The 25,584-nt window shown below is 42.0% G+C and overlaps 2 protein-coding genes across 5 annotated transcripts; both read left to right on the top strand.

Moving 5' to 3' along the window:
• The first annotated feature begins 5,677 nt into the window (after window positions 1-5,677).
• wipf2b (WAS/WASL interacting protein family, member 2b) lies at window positions 5,678-18,833 on the top strand. Of its 2 annotated transcripts, none has more exons than XM_065964666.1 (8): window positions 5,678-5,910; window positions 7,709-7,812; window positions 8,611-8,893; window positions 11,912-12,037; window positions 12,138-12,809; window positions 12,913-13,146; window positions 14,270-14,371; window positions 14,581-18,833. In XM_065964666.1, the coding sequence occupies exons 2-8, from the start codon at window positions 7,747-7,749 to the stop codon at window positions 14,619-14,621; spliced, it is 1,524 nt and encodes a 507-aa protein (XP_065820738.1). In that variant the 5' UTR covers window positions 5,678-5,910; window positions 7,709-7,746; the 3' UTR covers window positions 14,622-18,833. The 2 variants fall into 2 exon arrangements, with proteins under 2 accessions (XP_065820738.1, XP_065820739.1); XM_065964667.1 differs by having other exon boundaries at window positions 5,680-5,910; window positions 8,611-8,743.
• Window positions 18,834-19,850: 1,017 nt separating this feature from the next.
• On the top strand, window positions 19,851-25,104 carry utp18 (UTP18 small subunit processome component). 3 transcript variants are annotated; one of them, XM_020641020.3, is made up of 13 exons: window positions 19,851-20,249; window positions 21,073-21,221; window positions 21,452-21,547; window positions 21,627-21,700; window positions 21,787-21,890; window positions 22,203-22,328; window positions 22,687-22,861; window positions 22,947-23,047; window positions 23,444-23,534; window positions 23,620-23,743; window positions 24,147-24,321; window positions 24,426-24,568; window positions 24,666-25,104. In XM_020641020.3, the coding sequence occupies exons 1-13, from the start codon at window positions 20,019-20,021 to the stop codon at window positions 24,688-24,690; spliced, it is 1,614 nt and encodes a 537-aa protein (XP_020496676.1). In that variant the 5' UTR covers window positions 19,851-20,018; the 3' UTR covers window positions 24,691-25,104. The 3 variants fall into 3 exon arrangements, with proteins under 3 accessions (XP_020496676.1, XP_065820945.1, XP_020496675.1); XM_065964873.1 differs by having other exon boundaries at window positions 21,070-21,221; window positions 21,627-21,695; window positions 21,785-21,890; XM_020641019.3 differs by having other exon boundaries at window positions 21,070-21,221.
• The last annotated feature ends 480 nt before the right edge of the window (window positions 25,105-25,584 follow it).

Raw genomic sequence — 25,584 nt, 5'->3', positions numbered from 1 at the left:
CAGTATTTTATCCATTATTAATAGTTCCTTGGCGGAAGGTGTAGTCCCCTCTGCTTTTAAACATGCTGTGGTCCAACCACTTTTAAAGAAACCCAACCTTGATCCCACTGATTTTAACAATTTTAGACCAATCTCAAAACTTCCATTTTTATCAAAAGTTTTAGAAAAGGTGGTTTCAACACAACTTTTATCTTTTATGACTGAAAATAACCTCTTTGAGAAATTCCAATCTGGTTTTAGAGCTTGTCACAGCACAGAGACTGCCCTCCTCAAGGTAACCAATGACCTTCTTTTAGCAACAGATAGAGGGGAGGGCACAATTTTAATTCTTTTAGATCTTAGCGCAGCTTTTGATACTGTTGATCACACAATTTTAACTGATCGTCTCAGACATTGGGTTGGTTTAAAGGATACTGCACTTAGCTGGTTTTACTCTTATCTTTTAGAAAGAACCTTCGCGGTCACCATCGGTAACTACTCCTCCTCTACCTCTAACATTACCTGTGGTGTACCGCAAGGTTCGGTTTTAGGTCCCATTTTATTCTCCATTTATATGCTGCCTCTTGGCCAAATAATTGAACGCCACAATGTCTCCTTTCACTGCTACGCAGACGACACACAGATATACCTTCCTTTGAGACCTGAGGACCCTAGGAGCCTAGCTGCTGTCAGAAACTGCCTAAACGATATCAACTGCTGGATGGCGCAAAACTTTCTCCAACTGAACAATTCTAAATCTGAAATCATAGTATTCAACCCGCCAAACACCACTCATATCTCAAAGAGCAGCCTCGGTCCCTTATTCACCAATGTCCAACCCACCGCCAGAAATCTAGGAGTAACATTCGATTGCAATCTCACTTTTGAATCCCATATCAAAACAGTTGTCCGATCAAGCTTCTTCCATCTACGCACCATCTCCAAAATTAAAACAATCCTAACCCAACGAGACCTTGAAAAGATCATCCACGCCCTCATCTTCTCCCGACTTGACTACTGTAACTCCCTCTTTTCCGGAATCACAAATAAGTCACTGTCTCGCCTCCAGCTGGTCCAAAATGCAGCAGCTAGGCTTCTTACTGGTTGTAACAGACGACATCACATCACTCCAATTTTAGCTTCATTACACTGGCTTCCTGTACGTTCTAGAATCGATTTTAAGATTTTACTCATTACTTTTAAAGCACGGACGGGGCTGGCTCCAAGCTATATAACAGAGTTACTGACACCATATGAGCCAGCCCGCAGTCTTAGATCCTCGGGTGGGAGCCTCCTGGTCGTTCCAAAGTCGAGACTTAAAACTAAAGGTAACCGGGCCTTTTCAGTCAGGGCCCCTCGACTTTGGAACGACCTCCCTGAGGAGATAAGACTTGCAGATTCCCTCAATTCTTTTAAATCCCTTCTTAAAACATACTTTTACAGACTTGCTTTTATGTGATGTCGTCTTCTTAATGTCTTCTCTTACTGGTTTTACTATTTTTATCTTCTTCTACTTCTTACTGTCTTTTATTTATGGTCTTATCTCGTATTTATGCTCATATCTTAATCTCCTCTTGTGTTTTAACTTGGTAATTTCTTATCTTACTTACTTTGTCTATTTATGTTTCGTGTTTATAGTTAATTTTTATTTTTATTAATATTATAGTTTTGGTTTTTTTTGATCCTTTAACCACTTGTTTTTATTTCTTTTACTGCGCTTACCTTCTCATTGCTTTTTATTTGCTTTTATCTCTTAGTTTCTTACATCTTTTTAAATCTTTGGTCCTCTTGGTCTCAGCTCATGTTGTTGGGTTCTTGTGTTCCTGGGTTCTTATGATGGTTCTTATGATGGTTCTTATGATGGTTGGGTTATATATGTCTGGTTGTGTATCGTGCACTTTGGGTTCTTTTCTGTTGAATTGTTTTTAATTATTTTTGGTATTTTGCATCTGTTATATTCTTACTGTTGTTAATGTTTTTCTGTGTTTGGTTTAGTTTGCTTTGTTCTTGCTGTTTGTCAAAGCACTTTGTAAACCTGTGTTTTTAAAAGGTGCTATATAAATAAAGTTATTATTATTATTATTATTCCCCCCTCTCTCTCTCTCCCTGATTTCCAACTCTATCCACTGTCCTCTCTCTCCATCAAAGGCATCTCTCCATTCTTTAAAAAAGAAAAAAAAAGAAGCATAAGTAAGTATAAGAAAATAATTGAAGTTAAATGCTGAATTTCATGAACCAGCTAAATTAAACTTATTTTGTGTAGCAGTTAATAAACTGCACTATGAGTCAGAGCTTATTGATTTGAGAGGAAAAGAAAGAGTGATAGAGAGAAAGAGGGAGAGAAAGATAGAGATCCAGCTCCAAAAGAGGAGAGTGGGGAGCTCAAACACTCTTATTGAAGCCTGTCCTGACAGTGGGGACCTTTGGGGGTCCCCTACGTCTTACTGGCAGGACGGTGCCAGTATAGATCCACCAGCACCTGGCTCTTGGCGAGCCTTGGTCTATACAGACCATGCTGGTGACTCTACCTGACACTTAGGGCCTCAACCTGGATCTAGCCAGGTGATAGAGCTCCACATCTCCTCTTTGGAAGTGGTACTCTGACTGCTCACACGGGTCCTATCTATAACCTCGGTTTGAGAGTTGGATGACGTACTCAGTGACGTCATTAAAGGAACTGCGCGGATCGAACGTGCCGCTGTATTTTGGTGTATTTGAATCCATGGTTACTAAGCTAGATAGGATCATTATAAATAAAATAACAAATAGGTCTCTTATGTTGAATTGTAAATAGGCTACAATAAGCCCATGACACTCCTGATAACACTCCCGTTTTGTATGAATGGAGATACAACGTTACCAGATCGTTTATTCATCAAGATGCACACACCCAATCCAAAACTACAAAACTTAAACCCGGCTGCACTCTGCGCACGCGCAAAGCGAGAAGAAGGTTTGATAACATTTATTTGTGTACTATTGTGTAACTTAATTAAAGTCATAAAAACACTCATTTGCTTCTTTCACATCAATATCTAATTCTGTTTGAAATATATGTTGCTATGGTAACAGTGATTGTTACTAATGAAAAGGACAGTAAAACACTCAAGCACCTGCTGTCTATTCATGGGTACCAAAAAGTAGAATCTGTGGACCTGTCTGCACCTCTTTTACTGTGTGTTTGCTCTTCTGTCTTAGAAACAACAGAGTTCTCCTCCATGTGTGTCACTGTGCTCAAATGTCTGCACCAGTTGTTGATGCACACTGAGGCTTTTCAGGATAGAAGAAAGACAAGACTGCAGAAATAATAATATTTGTGAAAAACTGAATTTACTCAAGATGATTTATTTTCTTTATTTGGACCTTTTTTTTGTTCAAGGTCAAAATATCATAAAATCCCAATACTTATAGCAGTAATAGACCTACTCACAGAAAAAATACTGAGCATTAGTCTACCTCAAATGCAAAAATCTTTAATTATTTGATAATATAATATATGGAAAGAGGAGCTAAAGTGATAAGAGAGTTAATGTTACACAGTGAGTGATATTGGGTATAATTGAAGCTAATCATTTGTCTGAGGGTTCTCTTTTAAAGGAATTAATTAAACACCCCTAAATAAGTTACATCTGAGCCCTTTTGGATCAAATGTATGTCAGGGTTGGTGCTGAAAGTACTAACACGACTGAATGAAATGAACCAGCTATACAAGTAAAAATACTCCTTCAAAGCTGATTTTAGAAAAAGTGGCGCGCCCCATGGAGGCTAAGGTCCTCCAAGTGGGCGGCCCAGGATGAAATCCAACCTGTGGCTCCTTTCCCACATGTCATTCCCTAATCTCTCTCCCTGATTTCCAACTCTATCCACTGTCCTATCTCTCCATCAAAGGCAGAAAAAGCCCCAAAATAAATATATATACATAAAAAAAAAAAAAAAAAAGAAGCATAAGTAAGTAAAAGAAAATAATTGAAGTTAAATGCTGAATTTCATGAACCAGCTAAATGGAACTTATTTTGTGTAGCAGTTAATAAACTGCACTATGAGTCAGAGCTTATTGATTTGAGAGGAAAAGAAAGAGCGATAGAGAGAGAGAGGGAGAGAAAGATAGAAATCCAGCTCCCAAAGAGGACAAGAACTCAAGCACTCTGGAGCCTGTCCTGACAGTGGGGACCTTTGGGGGTCACCAACTGACATGACGGTGCCAGTAGAGATCCACCAGCACCTGGCTCTCGGCGAGCTCCACATTTCCTCTTTGGAAGTGGTACTCTGACTGTTCACACGGGTCCTATTCATAACCTCGGTTTGAGAGTTGTATGACGTATTCAATGACGTCATTAAAGGAACAGCGCGGATCGAACGCGCTGTTGTCTTCATGTGTTCCCATGGTTACTAAGCTTGAAGATTCTAAATAAACAAAAACAATTCAAATTTCAACCCTGCTGTGCCCGCGACCAAGGGCTGAGCACGACTGCACTCTGCGCAAGCGCAAAGGCGAGAAGAGTAGACAGCTGGATGAATACTTTCTGAGTCGTCAGTGTAAGCCTGTATTGATTTGGAGGAGTGTATATCGCACTTTAAGTCATTAAAAACAAGCGTTTTGTCAAAGTCAACTTCTTTTACAAATGTCACTTCAATCTATCATTCAGAACCTTTATGTTTGCAATAGGTCTACATGTTGCTATGGTAACAGCAGGCCTAATTGTTGCTAATGCAAAGGATCCATTACAATTTCACAAAACACAGCGTGATAAATTGCGATGTTATTTGTATATAAGATACATTTTTTTAATTAAGTATAAAGTGTGTTTCTATTGACTTAGGTCTACTTGATTCACACAACCCTATAGATAGATAGATAGATAGATAGATAGATAGATAGATAGATAGATACTTTATTGATCCAGAGGGAAATTCAAAGCATCCAGTAGCAGGTTACAAAGACATGACATGAAACATTTGTTACAAATTAAACTACAAAACTGACGCCCCCCCTCACATACATATATATTAAAAAAAGATTTAAAGAATACCCCTAGATGAATCAAACTTAAAACTGTGCAATTAAAATAGACTTATACAAGAAATGTACATAACCCATGCAGGGATAAAAAATATATGTGTAATTTAAAGCAAGAACCTAAAAACAGTTGAGGAAAAAAATCTGTAATTAGACCTGAATTAAAAATAATAATAATAATAATAATTTTAAAAAAATACAAATAAAAAATAAATAATTATAAATGATAATAATAATAATAATATATATATTTTTAAGTACAAATAAAAAATGATAATAATAATAATAATAATAAAAATAAATAAAAAATACAAATAAAAAATAAATAATTAAAAATGATAATAATAATACAAAACAATAATAATAATCATAATAATTAAAAAAAAAAAAAGGTGTTGACCTTCTTAAGGTGTGTTGTTTATGTGTGTACAGCAAAGTTTAAAAAGCAGATAGTGCAAAATGATCAAAAACAGACATTAAATAACAGGCAGTGCAAACATTAAATTAAAGGTGCTGTTTAAGTAAATGAGGTGATCATTAAAGAGATGCCATGTTGTCACAGGTAATGCTGCAGTGTAGATATCAGTCGATAGTATTAGTGGGACACTTGAGTGAACAGAGGCTGTGTTGCATGAGAAGCAGCTCTGTGTGTGTGTGTGTGTGTGTGTGTGTGTGTGTGTGTGTGTGTGTGTTGCAGCTGCAGCACTGCTCTTCCTCGCGGGCTGGTCTCGTGCTCCTGTGTGTTGACTGTGGGGGCAAAATAAAAAAAGAATCTCAGCAGATCTGCAGCAGAGAGGCTAAAACAGAGCTAACTGTCCTCCGGAATACAAAAACATCCTCAGACCGAGGCGTGATAAGAACAAACAGACAGACTCCAGTATGAGTTAACGTGCAGGGAGCCCGCGTGCGTTCAGGTAGGATTTACTTCACCTGCATGTGTCGGTGATGCTGCACAGAGCTGCTGCTAATGCTAACACACACACACACAGCTATCACACAGGGCTACGCATTTAAATAACCAATAGTTTACATTATCATGTGAAGCTAAGTCGATGTTTTGTGCATGTTCAGGGGAAATGTTGTTTGTTTAGCAAAATAATTATCTTGCAAATGGTTCAGTTGAGATGCTAAAGTGTTAGCTTAGCAGGCTGCAGAGATTCAGAGTCAGGCCGGTGCTGATGCTGAGCTCAATGCTAACCAGGAGCTAACTCAGCTAACGGAGCAATACATATGAGATTATTTTCTGATTCAACAAACAGAATTATGTTTTAGAAATCATAGTTGGGAGTCTGTTTAATAAATCACACATGGTTTGATACCTGTGGATGTGTTAACCTGGTCTGATGTGGCCTGCAGAGAAATCATGATGCTGCTGCTGCTGCTGCTGCTGTCTGAATTGCAATTGAATACCCATTTTAAACACATGAAACCTGGTGTTAAGCAGCCTTTAGGGATTGAGATTTAAGATTAGCTCCACACTACATGTGGCCTGATGTGATCCGGTCAAGATTAACCCTCCTCCTCCTCAGCTCTGTGAAAAACAATCAAAGGTCTTACACGTTTTAAATCTGTTGTTTGTGGGAGCCTTCCTGTTTGATGACACTGCAGTAAGTCTGGTCTGGAGGGACAAAAATTAGTAAAATTTATATTTTTTTTAGTCCTGAAAAATTAAACCATGGGTCCAGAATCTAAAGGAAAAAAAAAACATTGAGGGTTTTTTTTTTTTGCAGCCCGTGACTTCAAATGAAGAATCAGAAGATTTTGGAGGCCTTGATTAAGATCGGCACATTATCTTATTTTTCTTTCTCATGTTAACAAAGGGCTGAACAATATTCCTAAAATAGTAAATGTTCAGTAACATGTTTTTTTTTTTTTTAATCTACAGTTTTGACTATTTTCCACATTTTTTTGTAAACTATGAAAAAAACATATGCAAAGTTTTTGCAAACAAGCGGACTGTTGTTTAACCATTTAATGACCTGAGCTGAATGCAGAAAGCTTTAAACACGTTACAGGTTTGAGTCTGAGAAAAAAAAACAAATAAAGTAGAACGAAGAAATCAAAATATTTGATCTCCTTTTATTAAAGGGTTTCTTAAGCGAGCCTTTTCATTGTGATCTACAAAGCCGTACTATTTTTTCGACTATATTCTAAAAAAAACAAAACCTGTGGCCCGCGAGCGATTCTATCACGACAATTTTGGCCCACAAGAAAGAAAGTTTGGACACCCCTGCTGTAGATCATTTGTTCCAAACCTGAGGTCAAGGGCCAAAAATGTCAGGGGGGGGGGGCACAAGGCTTTATCGGCTCTGAGGTTGTAAAAGTTAGATTTTCATGATGAAACACTTACTGGATAGTTTATTCAAAGGTCTTCTGGTAAGAATGATTGCGTTCTGTTATTGTAACTGTATGTGGGATGGTCTCATCGTTATGTGTTGTCTATACTTCTGCTTTGTTAACTAGAGCCTGACTGGCCCTCATCGCCGCTGCTCGAAGGAGACCAGTGTTACACAACATTTTGTCTCCCTTCTGAAAGTGACACATCCTGCAATCAGGGTCTTAAACTCATTCTCTCATTTCCCCCCACTGTGTGGAGTCATTTAAAGTTTTTCCAGCTTGAGGTTAAAATTTCACTGAGTGGTTTTTGTACAACAGCATCCGATCTAAACTCATCTCGAGGTGAAGTTTGATGTGTGTTTGTGTGTGTTTCAGGAGGATCAGGTGTGTGTGTGTGACACAGCAGCAGCAGGATGCCCATCCCTCCCCCTCCTCCCCCACCTCCAGGAGGACCCCCACCTCCCCCCACCTTCAGCCAGGTAACACCGCACACACAGTCCCCTTCATTATTATCTTCCCTCATCATCATCCCCGTGTCCTCTTGGGTCGGGTCACATGACGATGAAGAGCTGCAGGGTAAACGGTGTCACTTTGAGTTTGGTGATCCTCGGACTCTTCTGCACATACATTCTTACTGTTTCCTCCGCAGGAAAATGTCGTCATGGGTACGAGCTGAAACATGTAATTATTGTCCAACCATGCAGTTTCTGATTGAAATTAAATTCTCTCCACTGAAAAACAAACATTCCTTCCCCACGTTTTTGTCAGATATTGAAATCCAAACTACCTGGTACTTAATAGAAGCTTGATCCAAAGTCATCTGGACTATATATCCATATATGTATGCAGAATGCATGTAATCGTTTGTTATTCTACATGTTTACACTCGGCTCAGTTGGATAATGTAGACTGAAATATAAATTCAGTTTGGTTAAATCACCATCCCTACACGCACAGCCTCGTGGACTTTGAGGCACGTTCCCGGTAAGTGTGTGAGTGCTTTGTGCTGTCCTGCTGTGAAATCGTCAGGTGTGTGACTTACTTTACAAATGATAGACGTAATGAATAAAAAAAAAAAAAAAACTCGAGATGAGAATTCTTTCCTTTTTGTGGATCAAGTTGCATTTGTAGATTTTTACATTTTAGCATTTGTTATCCTGGAACATTTTGTGACTTTAGTTAACTCATTATTTGAATGCCTTTTCTTCCCTGTTGAAACATGCATGTTTGGATTTCTGTCACATTATCTGATGGTGTAACTACCCCTCTCACCCCAGGCCAACACCAGCCCCCCCAAACTGAGCAAAGAGGAGACTAAAGGCCGCGGCGCTCTGCTGTCTGACATCTGTAACGGCACCCGGCTAAAGAAGGTGGCGGTGGTGAACGACCGCAGCGCTCCCATGCTCGACAGTAAGAGCCAAACACCAAAGAGCCAAACACCCCCCACAGACCACCCATACATTCGTTTATACCAATACCTACACCAGCAGCAGAGCCAGCCCAGACAACAGGGGGCGCCGTCCGAGGAGCAGCAGAGGACCTCTGCTTTTTCGCTAGAGAGTAAGACCAAAAAGCTACTGTCACGTCAGAGGAAGCCTGCAGGGGGCAGCAGGGTCACAGCCAGCCGCCATCTTTCTGACCACAAACCTCACATATAGAGACCGAACAAACAAAGAACTATTTTAAAAAGGAACAAGTCCAAGATTTCATTTCTTAAGTTGAAATAATTCACAGACTTGTGATTACTGACAGTCGTTTGCTGATGTGAGCATTTTTAAGATGAGGACTCATCAACTCCCAATCGCTGGCTTAAGGGAAAAAAATCCACTTTAAAATGAGGGGAACAATTGAGTTTTTCTGCAGACACATCACACAAACACACTCACTGTTTGTTCATGTTTTTCTGTTTTTTGTCCCACTTTTTTTCCGTTCCACTCTTATCAGTACGGTTTCTGTCACAACTTCCACTTTTAAAAAAAAAATAATGATTTCACTCTGCTTTAACTTCTCTCTCCTTCTTCGCTGAGCCTGTTTGAAGTGGAGCTGATACTGGTTTGCATACTTACACGTCTGGGATGAAGTATATATATTTTTTTGTTTAGGCAGTGACCTCGCTCACACAGCGACACAAGAATCCTGTCGATAGACGGGTTAAAAGTCTCAACTTGTTTCTTGACGGGCAGTGACGGAGCGGCTGGTTCGATCCTGCAGCGTCCTGCAGAGCACCTGCTGGACTCATAATGTTGCAGCTGCATCACTTCTTTGGTTTAAAGCGTCTGCTGGCCAGTTGAATGTTACACATTCTTACATGTCAGAGCTGTTTCTGCTTTAACATGTTTCATAAACACTGAGGCAGAATATTTAGTCAGTCAACTGATTTGATAGATTGTCTTATCTGCCCATTTAGAGATGATTTATAAATTAACTGTTCAAAGAATTTAGAAAATTCATTCATTTTTTAAAAGCAGAATAAGGAAAATGATCATGGCCACAGCTTTAGTTTTGGTACCAAATGTGAACTTTGGTTTTGGCTTCATAGACCTTTATAAGAAGTGGGCGTAGCCATCATGACATCACTCATTGGTTTGTTGACCACAGCCTGGAGTTCAACATTTTGGCCATCACCATGTACTGTTTGTTCTTCGGAGTCAGCCTTATTTGAAATGAGACCGTTTCTAAACATTGCCATACCATTATCCTGGTAGCCAAGTCACTCGTCAGCCACAAGTTGCCCTGCCTGAAATCCTCCCCTTCATGATGTCTGGAAGAAAACTAGAGATTAGTGCAGTGAACTCATGAGGAGAAAAGTTTACTGTGGTTTTGAAGCGGCTGAGAAGTGGGATCATTTTCTCAGACTTCTACACAATCAGGTTTCCTTTTGAAAACCAGTGGAGTCGCCCCCTGCTGGACATTACAAAGAATGCAGGTTGAAAGCACTTCACAATCATTTTAATAACCAGTGGCTACGTCCACTTCTTATAAACTGTCTTTCCTCTAAGATGAATCTGGTTCAGTTTAAAGTCGCACAAAATAAGAGAACATTACATGATTTCAGTATAGTCCTTGTTATAAATCAAATTACCCAAAATTGTAGTTTGTATCCTGATTTAACTTCTCTCTAAAAATGAGCTAATTTATTTTTAATTATGAGTCTAAAAAACACCAAATCATGTAAAATAGTATTAAAAAAAAATGAAAAGACTCCTTTGCCTGTGAAACAAAACCAGATTGCTGCCACCAACTGTACAAACCTGTGTTGAGGTAGTTGGTGGAAGGATACTCTGGTTGTGAACAAGAAGTAGTTCCTCCTACGGCTGAGGCCTGTCTCACAGCTGAGCCTTCAGCAATGTGTGCAAGCATGCTAGCTTGTTAGCTGTTAACTAGCATTGAGTTGCTGTGCCTGGCTGTAACGTGACTGCGCTGAGCGAGCTATGGTTTTATGGTTTCTCTGCTTCTTCTTCTTCTTTAAGCTAACCTGCTTCCTTAATACGATTATACAAACTGTGTATTACCTGAGCTGCAGTAGAACCACGCCTGTATGTGGAGCAGGCTTGTTTTAGTGACAGTCCGCCCAGCTCACCTGCTTCCTGTTCACCTTCAGTGGAGGAGTGTAACACCTGACTGGGTAGCAGACGTCTTTGATGTTAACAATAACAGCATGTGGCTACGTAGAGCTGCACGAAATATCAGACAAACTTGGTTTATTTCAACTCTGATCTCGGTCTTCTGTCACCTGTTGTGATTTTTGCACCCTGAATAAAATGGATCGGCTGATTGGAAGAAAACTTTTCTCCACCTGAGATGTGTGAGCTCATGTCACAGAGCAGTAAGCTCTCGGTTTATGTTGGAATAAACCACTTTTGTCCGTTTAAACGCTCACACACAGGTGTTTTCAATCACTCTGATTGATTAGACCTCGCTCTGGAGAAGGTCTAATCAGGGATAACAAGTGAACTCACCTGTGAAGGTGAACTGCAGGGGCTTGATTTCATTCCCCGTTATGCACTGAGTAATGTTCAGACACAGCGTTGAGTGGATTAAGAGTACTTTACCGGATGATTGAACATGAATGAACAACTTTTCAAAGTTTAAATTCTCATAAAGAAAACAGCTTTTAGTAGATTTGCGCTGATGATGCAACTTTTAAAATTCCGCTCACAGTCTGTCTGAACATGTTGAATCTATTTAAAACAAGCAAAATGTTGTTAGGTGGAGTCATGATGTTGCCTCATAGTTTTTTTTTTTGTGATGTCATAGATTATAATTTGATGTTTTTTTTCGACTGTTTGTCTGTCACTCATGTTGTGCTGTCGGTGATGTCATCGGAGAGCGTCGGGGGGAGCGTAAACACGTCATTTAATTTTACCTCTCACTTCACTTCATCTTAACTTCATCTCACTTCAGTGTTTTGACTTACCTGACCTAACCTGCAACCCCGCCTCACCTCCACACATCTCCACTCATTCATGCAGTCTGTGATGTCATCGTAGTGTCATCGTAGAGTCGGTGTAGTGTAGTGACCTCGTACACTCGGGAGGCAGAGCGCTCATATACCTGTCCGATGGTTGTGGTTCTCAGAGCCCAAAGGAGGCGGAGCAGCGACAGGGGGAGCCAATGGCAGCGCAGCCGGAAGTCCTTCAGGTTCTGTTCCACCGATTGGAGGACTGTTCACAGGTGGCGTCCCCAAACTGAGACCGGTTGGCGGTAAGGCGTTACACTGATTGATCATGTTGTTATTATTTGGTGTATTTTTCTGAATGAGGAGTTTCTTTGGATGTTCGATGTCCTCCATGTTTTTTCGCAGACGGTTCCTCGGGACGTTCTCCCTCCACTCGTGCCGCAGCACCCCGCCCGCCCAGCCATCGCCACGATGACGCAGACAGTCCTTCCCCTCAGGCGTTGTCACCCATGGAGACGAGTCGTACCCAGCGGCCCTCTCTGCCCAACCTGACCTCCTCTCCCTCACCCTCCACCCCCTCCTCTGCAGCTTCCTCCCCCTCCACCAGCATGAAGCACTCCTCCTCCGCCCCCCCTCCCCCTCCTCCTGTCTGTCGCCGTGGAAACGCCCCCTCTCCTCCCTCCTCTTCCTCTGCTTACAACAGAGAGAAGCCCCTCCCCCCAACCCCTAACAACACTCCTCCCCTCCCGTCAAAACCTCCCCCTTCTCCAGGCAACAGCAGACGTCCGCCCACCTCAGGTGGAAACCCCGGCGCCTCCTCCACCTCCTCAACTCTGGCTCCACCCCCTCCACCTTACCGCATCAGTAATGGCCCCACATGTGGAAGTGGCGAGGCCGCGCCCGAGCTGCCACAGCGTCACAACTCGCTCGGCAACAAGAGGACTGCCCCCTCACCTGGAGGCCACACCCCCACCAGAGGCCCCGCCCCTCCACCTCCTCCTGCTTCCCCCACCCCTTCTCAACAGGGCGCCAACAGGCCACCACCCCCCATCCGAGACGTTCCAGGTAGAGGGGCAGGTGAGGCCTCAGCGTGTTTTCTGAACAGATTAATGAAATGTTTTCTAGTGTTGATAACTTTATCGATCCTCTCATTGATCACTTCCTTCATCTCTGTCCTCAGCCCCTCCTGTTCCCGCTCAGCCTTCTGCGTCGAGGGCGGGAGGCAGAGAAGCCCCGCTCCCCCCTCCTTACAGGACACACGGTAGCCCCTCCCTCTCCTCTGACCCCCCTGTCAGAGGGAAACCTCCTCCCCCGCCAACCCGCACCCCGGCTGCTCCTCCCCCGCCTCCCCCTCCTATCCGCAACGGACACTCCTCCTCTACCACCTCCTCTTCCATCCCTCGTTCATTTGTCGGTGAGTCACGTCTCTGATCCAGATGGAAACAGCTCAGTGTCGGTGAAACCCCGGAGTTTTACTTTTAATCCAAACACTCACTTTACAACATTTTATGAAACACTGACAGTATTCACACAATATCTCCACCAGGCTCTTGTACTGTTGTGAAAAGATGAAACTACAAATGCAACAAGTATCGATCTTTCTGATTCTGATGTCCTGCATCAATTTGATAGGAGATAAATTATTAAGAAAACGTGCATGAGCATGGCCTCCAGAATATCAAAATGTATTGTCTTGACATTGAGATGATATCAGAAAGTATAGAAATATATATATATATATATATTTTTGTAGTAGATAGGGGTGTAAAGGTACACATACTCGGACCGGACCGTTTCGGTAAAGGGCCTTCGGTCGCTCCGGTAGTTCTGTGATGAAACTACACTGTCCCAGATGTGATTATGTTTATTATGTGCTCAAAGGGCATTCAAAAAACTGTTGCCTTCATAAACTAAAAGGTGGAAGTGTAATTAAAAATAAATATTTTTACATATAGACTATATTACTTCATTTCATTCTAAAATATTTTATTTCATTCATGTCTTTTATTGGAGACTCTTTTGGTTGAAGGAAGCAGCATACGTTTATTTATTTTTTTACAATGTTTAATTTAAAATGTTATTAAAAAGCAACCTGAGCAGGTGTACAAGTCTGAACTTAGCCCAATGTGTAAAAGGGAAATTCTAAGTGATAATAAAGTGTTGCACCAGGTCCCTTTACTGTACCGAACCGAAATGTTTGTGCACCGTTACACCCCAACTAGTAGATGAATATGTGATCATAAAGTGCTGACTACTAATTCTGTCTAAAGCAAATTCTTTCAAATACTCTAATCATTACACTTTGTGGACCAGATGAGTTGGCAGGTAATAGTTCGGCTCTTCCTCAAAGTTTTTTAATGATTCTTGATGTTTCTGCTTTTAGATCAAGCTGTTATTTAAGAATTAAGGTTCTCTCATTGGTTCCCTCCATCAGTCTCTCCTCTTCGTCCTCTCACTTCTCCTTCATCAGTCAGTTTATCAACAGCAGAAAAAGGAAGAAATTAAGAACTGATGAGTCATGTCTCCTTCTCCCGCAGATGATTTCGAGTCCAAGTATTCATTTCATCCTCTGGACGACTTCCCTCCTCCCGACGAGTACCGACACTTCGCCAAGATCTACCCAAGCAAGGCCAACAGAGGTACACACAGAGAACAGTGCTACATCACTACAGTCCTTTAAGTCAAAACAAGTTGCCAGATTTCCCTCTGGATTTGGACGATCGAAGCTGTAAATGATAACACTTTGATTTAGCCTCTCTCACACTGTGATGTCTGAAACATTGTAATAGTGAGTTAGTGCTTTAGTTAGAAGGGGGAGGAGCTTAAAATCAATCTTTGTTTGTTGCAGTGATGAGAGGAGCTCCCCCACTGCCACCTGTCGGCAGGTGAACCATGACAAGGACTACACGGCTGGACCCCACACACACACACACACACACACACACACACACACACACACACACACACACACGCTCTACCCCGCTTCCTGTTTGATGACATGACGTCCAGCTTTTATCATCACCGTCGCCTTCATCACCACCTCATCTGAGATCATGGCTTATTGCCCCCAGGGAAAGCTCTGATCTGACTGGCTGAGGGGGAGCTCTCACCTGATTGGCCGATGAGACCTCTGATCTGATTGGCCGACGCAGCAGAACCGCGTTAAACTGCTCAGGAAATGATGCAGAGTGTTCAGAGTGATGATGACGAGTTGTTTCCTGCTCTACAAACTTGTTTCAGCTTCTCCTGTAACAGCAGACACATTGGATGATCTCTTTACCTACTTACCCCCGTGAGTTGGAATGACATTGTTGACATCTAACAAAAGCCCCCCCCCCCCGCAGTTTTTATTTTTATTTTTATTTTGCACTTGCACTTTTTGTTGGAAAAAAAACCCAGCTGCTCCACCTGTCGACCACTGTCTGACACATGAAGGAGAACAGTTTGTGGAGCCAAAAGCTGCTTCAGGGACACCTCAGACTGAATGGATATGAACTTAAAATGATAAAGACAGAGTGTGTTGTGGAGCTGCGTTTCCATTATGAACAACAGCAGGTCAATATTTTTGGGGAGAAAGACTTTTCTGAGAGCTTGCCTGGTGTGTAAGCGCTCGTGACAGCTCCTCTGCACATCTACCTACAGTGCTGTCAATCATGGCGTCATACTCCTTTTATAGTATCCCATAACTATTAAAAATGAACATAAATCAGCATGATAAGAACTAACTATAATGACAGCCTGTCTACAAACCTACAAATTATGAGAAAAGTCCATCCTCTCTTGTCTTTTGCCTTCCCTAGTTTCAGAAAATGTGTGCTTAAACAGGCAGTTTGGAGGTTTTCCCTTTGTGACGTCACAAAGGGCAGTAACCCCTCCCCCATGGTGGGTGACACTCCCGCAGCTAGGTGTTTGTTCTGCTGAAAAAGCGAGAAAGCCCAAACTACATCCCCTTCCAGAGAGGGGGCGTGGTCACACACAGCTCATTTACATATTTAAAGGTACAGACACATAAACAGCCTGTTCTGAGCAGGGCTGAAATAGAGGGGTTTATAGACATGATCAAATACAGGATCAGAGTGGATTTAGAACAAGAAACTTCACACACACGTTTTTTTTTTTTTTTTTAAACTGCTTGAAAAGGAGGATAATACGTGACCTTTAACTAATGTCCCATCTGTTAACATGGAGAAGGCGAGCGTTATTACCTTTACGGGTTCAAGTCAGTAGGGGGAGCCCCAAATGTTTCGGCTTCACTTTCAGGGTATGCTGATGATGATGTCCATCTTTTTACACGGTCTCTGGGAGGGAGAAACTTAACGACAAAAAAAAAAAAGTTTTAGACTGAATATGTTTAAGCAGCAAAGTGATGAAGTGTTCAGTTTTAATGTTTTTAATTCAGACGTCCTCATAAACCACGAAAAACAAACTCACTCTGCTCCTCGAGAGAGAGCTGGATCTGGATTTATATCAAGAAGGTTCAGAAGAAAGTAGTCTGGGATCATATCCTGCTTCACTCTGACACTCTGAACCAACATGGAGGATGAACCGTTTACAGACTGCCATGACGACACGTGTAACACCTGTAAATACTTCGGCTAACCTGCATCATGTAAGCCCTGCGACGCGCTTCATTTTCATGGTTACGTGACCCGATGTGACCTCAGACAGAGACACGGATCAGTTTCTGAGGAGGTTGAATCTTTAAGTGCCAACGTGGACAGAAAATTACCTGACCCCCCCCCCCTACTCCCCTCCCCTGACTCCTCCCCCTGCTGCAGGTAGCGTGGCGGGTCATACCATGTTGCTCTGATGTAAGGGGGGTGAAGGGACAGACAATCACGGCCACACAGGAAGTCTTCCACCTGCAGCAGGGACTCTTATTCCCCTTTCTCTTACTTCCTCTCTCCTTTGTGCCCATTTCATTTTGCTCATTACTATCCATCCTTTTCCTCCTCTTTTTGCGCTCCTCCCATTCTTCCTTCTCATCCCTCCTTGCTTGCTCCTCCCTTGCGCTTTTTCTCATTTCTTCAGTTCTATCTTCCCTCCCCTTGCGCCTTTTTTACCATCTCCCTCCTTCCTGTCCTCTCTTCCTCCTTCCTCTCTCAATCCAGCCTCCGTTCCCCTTTGATCCTCCTCTTCGTTCCATGTTTTTTTTTTGTTTCTCTTCATCTTTGAGCGTTTTATAATTGTCGTCATGACGCCGACGTCTCCATTTTCTACATGCAGTGTTCAAAAAAATAATAATTCACCCATAGTTCAAAGTGTTTCATGTGATGAGATAATAACCGTGGCTGTCAGGACGAGACAACAGAAAATGTATTATATATGAAAATTGTCAATATTCTACATGTATAGTGATTTATTTTTATGAGGAGAAGTCGCAGTAATTGAGAATGAAATCAAAATATTATGAGTAAAAAGTCAGAATCATAAAAAAATTTATGTTGATGTAAAGAAAATGAAAACATGACGGTAAATCTGTGAAGTTTTGATGAGAAATAAGACGTGAGGAAGTTTGTATGAAAGTCATAGGCAGGTCAACATAATGAGATAAAGCCACTTGTCCACCTAGCGTTTTTTTTTACGTGTGAAATAATGACTTTATCTCATATCAGGATTTTAACGATGAAAATTTGCTTTTCATTTTATTAAATTGGTCATAAGATAAGAACTTTTTCTTTAGCATCACAACGGTTTCTCGTAACATCATTTTTTTTAAATCTGCAAATTAAGACTCTTAAAGTGGACTGTGGTCCTCTCTCATCGTCCGTCCTGAAACTGGGTCACTTGGTCATCACTATCTCCACTTGTCTTAATGAACCTGAATGGATTGAGTTCATTAATTGATTTCCTCTGTCAGTGCCGCAGGAGAACATCAGTTCCTGTTGTACTCTTCTTCTGTGGTTTAAATTCTGTTTGTTTTTTTTCATTTTGGTTTGTTGGTCCGTGTGGGGGAGCAGGTTTCCGTTTTTCTTGTTTTAGTGATTGAAAAAAAAAAAGAAATCGCAGGTCACACTGATGAGTTTTGTTTGAAAGTTTAGGTGAACACCCTCATCGATGTGATTATTTAACATTTTGATGACGAGCTTCAGTCGCAGTTGTGAACACGATTCATCTCAACCTTTTAACGACAAACCTCCATTTACCTCCGGCCTTCTTAAAGTCAGCCATGTTTACTGCTAACAGCGACCCTGAAGGCCCCGTTCCTCTTCATCGTAACAAGTCATCACGTTGTTCTCCCAATCTGCATCGGCCTATTATCAACAGAACGTTAAAATAGCAATAATTTGAATGGGGTTTGGTGAGCGATTTTTCCAACAGCTTTGCACCGTATAGAAGTGTAATCTGGTGTCATGCAGAAATGTGGCTAATCAGTCGCTCCCTGCTAAGTGCTTAATGCTAGCTCTTTAACTCAGTATAACGCCAAGAAATTCAGCCAGTCTCACAGATGACTGAAGAAGATCCTGAAGTATGAACTAATTCAGAAGTAGACCAGATTAGATTCTGAATCGAATCGCGGCCCCAATAATCGAAATCGATCGAACCGTGAGACACCCAAAGATTCCCAGTCCTACCCAACACCGATCATTTACTTCTAATGGCAACACTTGATTTCAGTAAGATGTCAACCGAATGCAAATATCAAAACCAGCTGTTTGCATGAAGCTGTTTGGTACCAGACTGAAATCAAATATCCGCTGATGTCATCTTTTTTTCTTCCTGGTCTGGGCAAAACATCTTTATCTGTCATTCAGGTTGGTGATTAAAGCCCATTAAAGAGTTGCACATGTGCAGTAGAGACGTTGGTAGAGATGTTGGTGCATCGTTAACTGCGACAGGAAGTTGTAAGCCCCTCCCCCCATCTGCCTTACAAACTGTTTGCTGTAAAACTTCAGTCATAAACTGTAAAACTAATCATGTTAATAATGTTTAAAGTGACTTATTAGGAGGACAGACAGTCGTTCTAACCGTAGTGATCAAAGTAGCTTTAGACTCAAACTGGGACTGATGGTTCGTTAGATTCCCAGTTTAACAGCATGCTCTCTCTAACTGGTCTCTGTACTTTAACTGCAGCTGTCTGAAATAAACTCTCAAACTGTTCTGAATCGTCTCGTCTGTTTCTTTCAGACTGAGGTCAAACGGTGGACAAACACCAAAGTAGAGTCATGTTTGTCTTCATTGTTGTCCATGCACCTGCTTGTGTTTGAGTCACTGAGAAAAGGTAGATGATGTCCAGAGCGTGGGAATTTTGTCGACAGCTTTTGAGCTTCATATTCCCGAGTCTGAAGACAAAACAAATCTGCTGTGTAAGTGATTGTTTCAGTCATACTTCATTTATAAAATTAATGTTAAAATAATTGTTACTTCCATAAACTCTCTTTAAATTATACTATTTCCTGTCTGTTATTTAAAGTATTTTGCATTTGTTTTATGACATTTGTATCAGTTTATATTTAACGTCTTTATATAATCTTTACAGCTTGTGGAAAATCAGCAAAAAGTTGTGAGTTTGAAGGAGAAAAAGAAACGAGAGTGTACAGCCATTTTTGATTGGACAAGACAAAAACAGTAAATATTCTACTCAATAATTAAGATAATCCTTTATTTATCCCACAACGGGGAAATTTACATTGTTACAGCAGCAAAGAGCAAAGATTGCTAACAAAAAGTGAACACAGTACAATTTAAATAAAAAAATAAAAATTAAGAACATACAAAAAAATAGATAAAAAATAAATAAAAAAAGATTTAAAAAAATAAAAAATAAATCAGCTATTTGACAAAAGTGTAGTCTGTAATATTCCGTGTAACACAGACATGCACACAGGTCACATAAGGTGCAACATGTTATTGCACAAAGTGGATGGTTAAACATAATATAACATTAATGTAACATTATTATTGCACATAAAAACAAAGACATCATAAATTAATTCAGTTGCTGGACACTTAATTGATCGTAAGGACAATGATTGTTTTATAACTTGCAAATTAATGAATGAATCCATCATTGATTGGGGTTAATTTAAATTCTTTATTTAAAAGAAATGCATGTTGGTCTACCAATGAACACTAGGGGGCAGGCTTTTTGTTTTCCTAGGTTCAGAGTTCAGAGTTCCTCCTCCCGGAAGCACATGAAGAAAAACAGAGGAGTCCACATGGGGAAGATTTGTTGCTGAATGTGGATGAAAAACACAAGACCTGAGTATTTCACATACATGAACACTGAGAGCTTAAATCTGCAGGTTTTGTCTGAGGAGTTTGGTTTGGATGACGTTTTGAAACATGGCGGACCTCAACGTTATCAAGCTGCCGGCGGAGGAGGTGAGAGAGCCGGCCGAGAAGAAGGTGAAGAAGAGGGCTCGACCACCGAAGCTGGACCCGGTGGAAGAGGCACAAAAACGGCAGAAAAACGTGGCGAGTGTTCGGGTGCTGGGAGAGGAAGACGGGTCGGTGAAGCTGCTGGAGGAGCTCGTGTTCGGGGCGGAGGATGAGCTGGTGGAGAGACTCGTGGAGGTATTCTCTTACCAACCAGACCCCGTTTAGAAATATACTAAGTTTGTGTTTCTCCTGGGAAAAAGTCGCTTTTATGTACAACTTGGAGCAAGATTTAATTCTTCTATTACTTTTAGTTATTTCTGGTAAATTCGGCTTGCATAATATAATGTCAGCTGTATAAATGTATTCTCACAAAAACTCAATATGTGAGAAACAGCAAACCCTCCTTTGACTGGTTTATAAATTATTTCAAATATTTTTTTCTTATCTGAAAAAAATTAAATCTAGCAGGATTGTTAGAAAGGTTGAGTGCTGACTTATGGAAATTCTTATTGTTTTGATTTCTGGCCCTTGTTGATTTTTTTTTTGTCCTTGCTCCAGATTGTTGTCTGCTTGTTTACTTTTTGAAAAGTTTGATTTTTATTTATTTATTTATTATTTATATATGTAATCCCCCCTAGTCTTGATTTATTTTTGAAATAACTTGTTTAAGTTATCCTCTTTAAGAGTTTATATAAACATTTTTTGCATATTTTAATTTTGTCAATAAAGACGGTTAAAAAAAAAAGTATACTGTAAGAATACCTAATGAATTAACATCACATTTTATTTAATTTTTTGCTAAAATGCATGAAAATTGATGTAACATTCACTCAACTCACGATCCCTAATGCCATCTGAGTGGAGTCTGTAGCCTGACCTGTTTACCTCGTCAAAAATTCTCCTTTTAAAACTCATAACGAGTCCTCCAGATGTCGCCTCCCTCTCAGCTCACGTTGGGACAGACCTCACGAGTGTCTCCCTGTCGCGTCCTCTGACATCACTTTCTGTGTTTGAGCAGGAGGATGGGGTGCGGACGGGGACGGGGACTCTGTTGGAGGAGGACGGAGACGAGGAGTCAGCCGACTCTGAGGCTGAGGACGGAGCTCGCCTGCTGCCGAGCAGAAAAGCTGCGGCCTGGGTGGACGAGGATGACGAGCGAGAGGAACAGTGAGTTCTTCTTCTTGGGCTCGGCTCAGTTTCAGAGAAATTCAGAGTTTGGATGGAACTAATGTGAAGCCCCGCCCCCCCCCATTAATGATAACACCTTATTTAAAGTAACTAAGGGAAATAAACAAACTAAAAAGGAGTAAAAGAAATAAAATGCAATAAAGGGAAATGAGTTAAAAATGAGCAGCCGTCATTCTGTGTCAGATCTCAGGTGTGTGTTTGTGTTTCAGGGTGGACATGAAGCATCGTTTCCGTAGAGACCTGATCAGAGGAGAGGCTGAGTCAACCATGAACAAACAGAAACTGCAGCAGAGAATGAGAGACCAGTGAGTACACACACACACTCCTACTTACACACACACACACACACACACAGTACCTGTTTGTTGACCGGGTGTGTTTCAGGTTTCAGAAGTCGATGGGAGGAACCCCGTCGTGGGCAGACGTCAGCGACAGGAAGAAGAAGAAGAAGAAGAAAGGTAGGAAGACGCTGTGATTTCCTTTTTAAATCTTCAGATGATAAAACATGTTCAAAATCACAGCGTGTGTTTCCGTGTTTATGAAGCCGCTGAAGATGAAGAAGACGAGGATGAAGAGGACGATGAGCTGCTGAGGAGGACGGGGAACTTTGTGGCGTCTTCGGACAGTCTGCCGAGTGGCATCCTCAGGGTACGTTACCTCACTGACTACAAAAGAAAAAAAAAAAGGGTGTTCAGCAGAGACCTCAGTCCAGACCCGACGCCCGTTCAGGTTTGATTCCATGTTTTTCTTTAAGTTCGCGTCAGCAGCCAGGCACGACGTGCAGCAAAAGACCGAGGTCGGCTTGAACCTAAGGCCGCTGTCTCTGTACAGGAGGCGCACGCTCTAACCGCTGAGCCAAACCTGCCGCCCCTTTAGTTTAATATTACTTAACTTGTTTGTTCATAGAGAGCAAAATGAACCAAAGTCAAATCCATAGTCTCTGTTTTCACTCGTTCCCAGATGAAGAAACGTCTTGACGCCAACAGCGCCCGTCCATCAGAGGACAAACTGACCACCGTCCAGTTCCATCCCTCCGCTCAGGTTGTCATGACAGCTGGCCTGGACCAATCACTGTCCCTCTTCCAGGTACACTCAGCACACCAGCGTATCAGATCTCTCTTCATATCAGAGGATGTAAAATCAGGTGGAGATGTTGATGTGTGTGTGTGTGTGTGTGTGTGTGTGTGTGTGTGTGTGTGTGTGTGTGTGTGTGTGTGTGTGTGTGTGTGTGTGTGTGTGTGTGTGTGTGTGTGTGTGTGTGTGTGTGTGTGTGTGTGTGTGTGTGTGTGTGTGTGTGTGTGTGTGTGTGTGTGTGTGTGTGTGTGTGTGTGTGTGTGTGTGTGTGTGTGTGTGTGTGTGTGTGTGTGTGTGTGTGTGTGTGTGTGCCTGTGTGCCTGTGTGTGTGTGTGTGCCTGTGTGTGTGTGTGTGTGTGTCGACCTGCAGGTGGACGGGAAGTCGAACCCGAAGATCCAGAGCATCCACCTGGAGCGTTTCCCCATTCACCGCGCCGCGTTCAGCCCGGACGGCGAGACGGTGATCGCCACCAGCCTGAAGAACAAGATGTTCTACCTGTACGACATGATGGAGGGCCGGGTCACACCTGTGCACACGGTCAGAGGTGAGCAGGGGTCACGCGGAGGTCACGCAGAGGTCACATGCGGACACATCCTGCAGGTGGTTAAATGTTTGTGTTTGTGTTTCAGGTCTGAATGAAGCCAGAGTGAAGGAGTTCTCTGTTTGTCCTGAAGGAGGCGCTCTGCTGCTCACCGGGACAAACGGATACCTGCACCTGCTCACGCTCAAGGTTAATATTCTTCTTCTGTTTCTTTGCTGCTTCCTCTCCACCTTCTACTTTTCTCTCTTCGTCTTCTTCTGTTTCTTATCCCCCCGCCTCCACTTCTTTTTCTTCTAGTTCTTTGCTTTTTCATTTCCTTTTTATATTCCTGCTACATCTGCTTTTTTTGTTTCTTCTTCTTCTTCTGATATTTTGTGTCCCTCTTCACCTGTTTCTGCTTCTTTTCTTCTTCTGCTGCTGCTTGCTGGTAGATCTTCAATTTGATGTGAATCACTTTGTATTAATCAGACAAACTTTCTTATAACAGTCAGTTAATGAACTATTTCTTTCTGTCTTCATGAGAGCCTTAAAAAAGGGTTTGAAGTTTACACAAATCCTGTGTGTGCGTGTGCGTGTGTGTGTCAGACTAAGGAGGTGGTCCGCAGTATGAAGATAAACGGTAACATCTGCGGCGTCGACTTCTCTCACGACGGCAGCAAAGTGTTCGCCAACTCAGGTGAGTCACAGCGATCAGAGAGTGCATTGTGACATCACAGATCCACTTCCTGTCATGTGATTAACGTGTGTGTGTGTGTGTACAGAGGAGGGGGAGGTGTATGTGTGGGACATGCGCAGCAGTCGCTGCGTGAACAGGTTTACAGATGACGGCTGCGTGAAGGGAACGTCCATCGCCGCGTCACGGAACGGACGCTACCTCGCCTGCGGGTAAGACACGCCCACACGCACTGTCCTGCTCTCTGATTGGCTGACAGTCATGTATGGTATATTGCTATCAGTGATGGATCGGATCAAGACGACAGTGTTTTAAATGTTTTTCTGTCCATATAAATGTTCATATCCTTCATTCTGATACGCATGCTTTTATTTTGAAATACAAGAAGAATGGGATAATGACGCTTAGTTACCGCACTTTTGTGGATTCACAGAGCTTTTGTTTCTTTGTCAAAGTGACATCATTGGTTTTCTTGTTTAGTTTATTCTTCTAAAAAGTCGTTCATAAGGTTTTAAAAACTCACAATAAAAGTATTTTTAGAAATATTAGTTCAAACTCAAATAGAGATCATTTTGTCTCCAGGTGTGTCAGTATTTTTGGTTATCTGTGTTGCAGCTCTCAGTCGGGCGTGGTCAACATTTACTCCCAGGAGGCGTGTCTCAATTCGACCAATCCCAAGCCTCTGAAGGCGGTGATGAACCTGCTGACCTCTGCGACCTCTCTGAGGTTTAACCCCACCTCTGAGATCCTCGCGATCGCCTCCCGTGCCGAGGACGAGGCCGTGAAACTGGTGAGCTGATGATGATGATGATGATGATGATGATGAAGAGGAGGAGGATGTTTAGACAGCTGATGGCCGTCTGTGATATCTCTGACCTGCTTTTGTCTTCTCAGGTCCACATGCCAAGCCTCTCCGTCTTCTCCAACTTCCCCGTATCCAAGAGGAAGGTTGTTTATCGAGCCAGCTGCCTCGACTTCTCCCCACACAGCGGCTTCTTCTCATTGGCCAACAGCAAAGGACACGCCCCTCTCTTCAGGTGAGACAACTTCAAAAGCCTCTTCCAGGAGTTTTACCTCCAGGTTCATTCACCAAAATCACCTGCTAACATCTCAAATCTGTTTTTGTGTGTTCAGGTTGCTGCATTACAAAGACTTCTGAGGACGAACACAAAACCCGACTGAGCGATTTAAAGGACCTGTCCGCTGTTTTTAACCACCTGCTGTCTATAAATCCTGTGAACTTTTATTGCATCATATCATTTTTAATTCATAATATATCTACGACATACAGCTTCTGGTCTCACAAAGTTTATTTGTATGAACTAAAATCAGCAGATTGTTGCAAATGATAATCAGGAAGCTTGGAGTTTACAGGATTTGTAGTTCTCGCGTTAAAATGCTAAAAATCCCAGAGGGGTTTGGTGTGGACTTGGATCAAAAGCAGCCTGAACGCGCACGTGAGATGTGATTTGAAGATAAATGGAAGCCAGAAAAAAAACATGAACTACCGTTTCAGTGAGCTATATTTGTTTTTTATTATCTGTACGATGTGATTGTATAAAAAACTTAAACCGCGTCATGTGTTCGTCTTATTTTTGACCCAGAAAAACGCACAGATTCAAACACCTCACGACTCAGATTCAGTCCAGTTAGCATTTCAAATATTTGAGCTAATGAACGCAGTTTGGTTGAGGCCTCGGTTAAAGGAACGGAAGCTAACTGTGATTTATAGAGCTCAGATTTGTCCCTTCTATATGTCAGCACTGTGATTGACAGGCGACCAGTCCAAGGTGTACCCTCCCTATTGCCCAATGACGGCCGGGATTTGCTCCACCCCCCTAAAGTCCTCGAATGGGACGAGCAGCAGATGGATGAAAACCTGTAAAATGAATAGAAAAGCTTGAATGCTAACTGCTAAAACTGATGATCTTTTCATACCTGTTCAATAAATGAGTTGAGTGACAAGTGTTGTGCTTTAAGCTCTCGACTGATATTAGCTGGTTTACTGTTGACCACCGTCCACTTCCAGCCCTCTCCGCTCAGGTTGTCATGA

Source organism: Labrus bergylta, chromosome 16 (assembly GCF_963930695.1).
Source record: "Labrus bergylta chromosome 16, fLabBer1.1, whole genome shotgun sequence".
NCBI lineage: Eukaryota > Metazoa > Chordata > Actinopteri > Labriformes > Labridae > Labrus > Labrus bergylta.
This window is presented reverse-complemented; position numbering and strand designations above follow the sequence as displayed.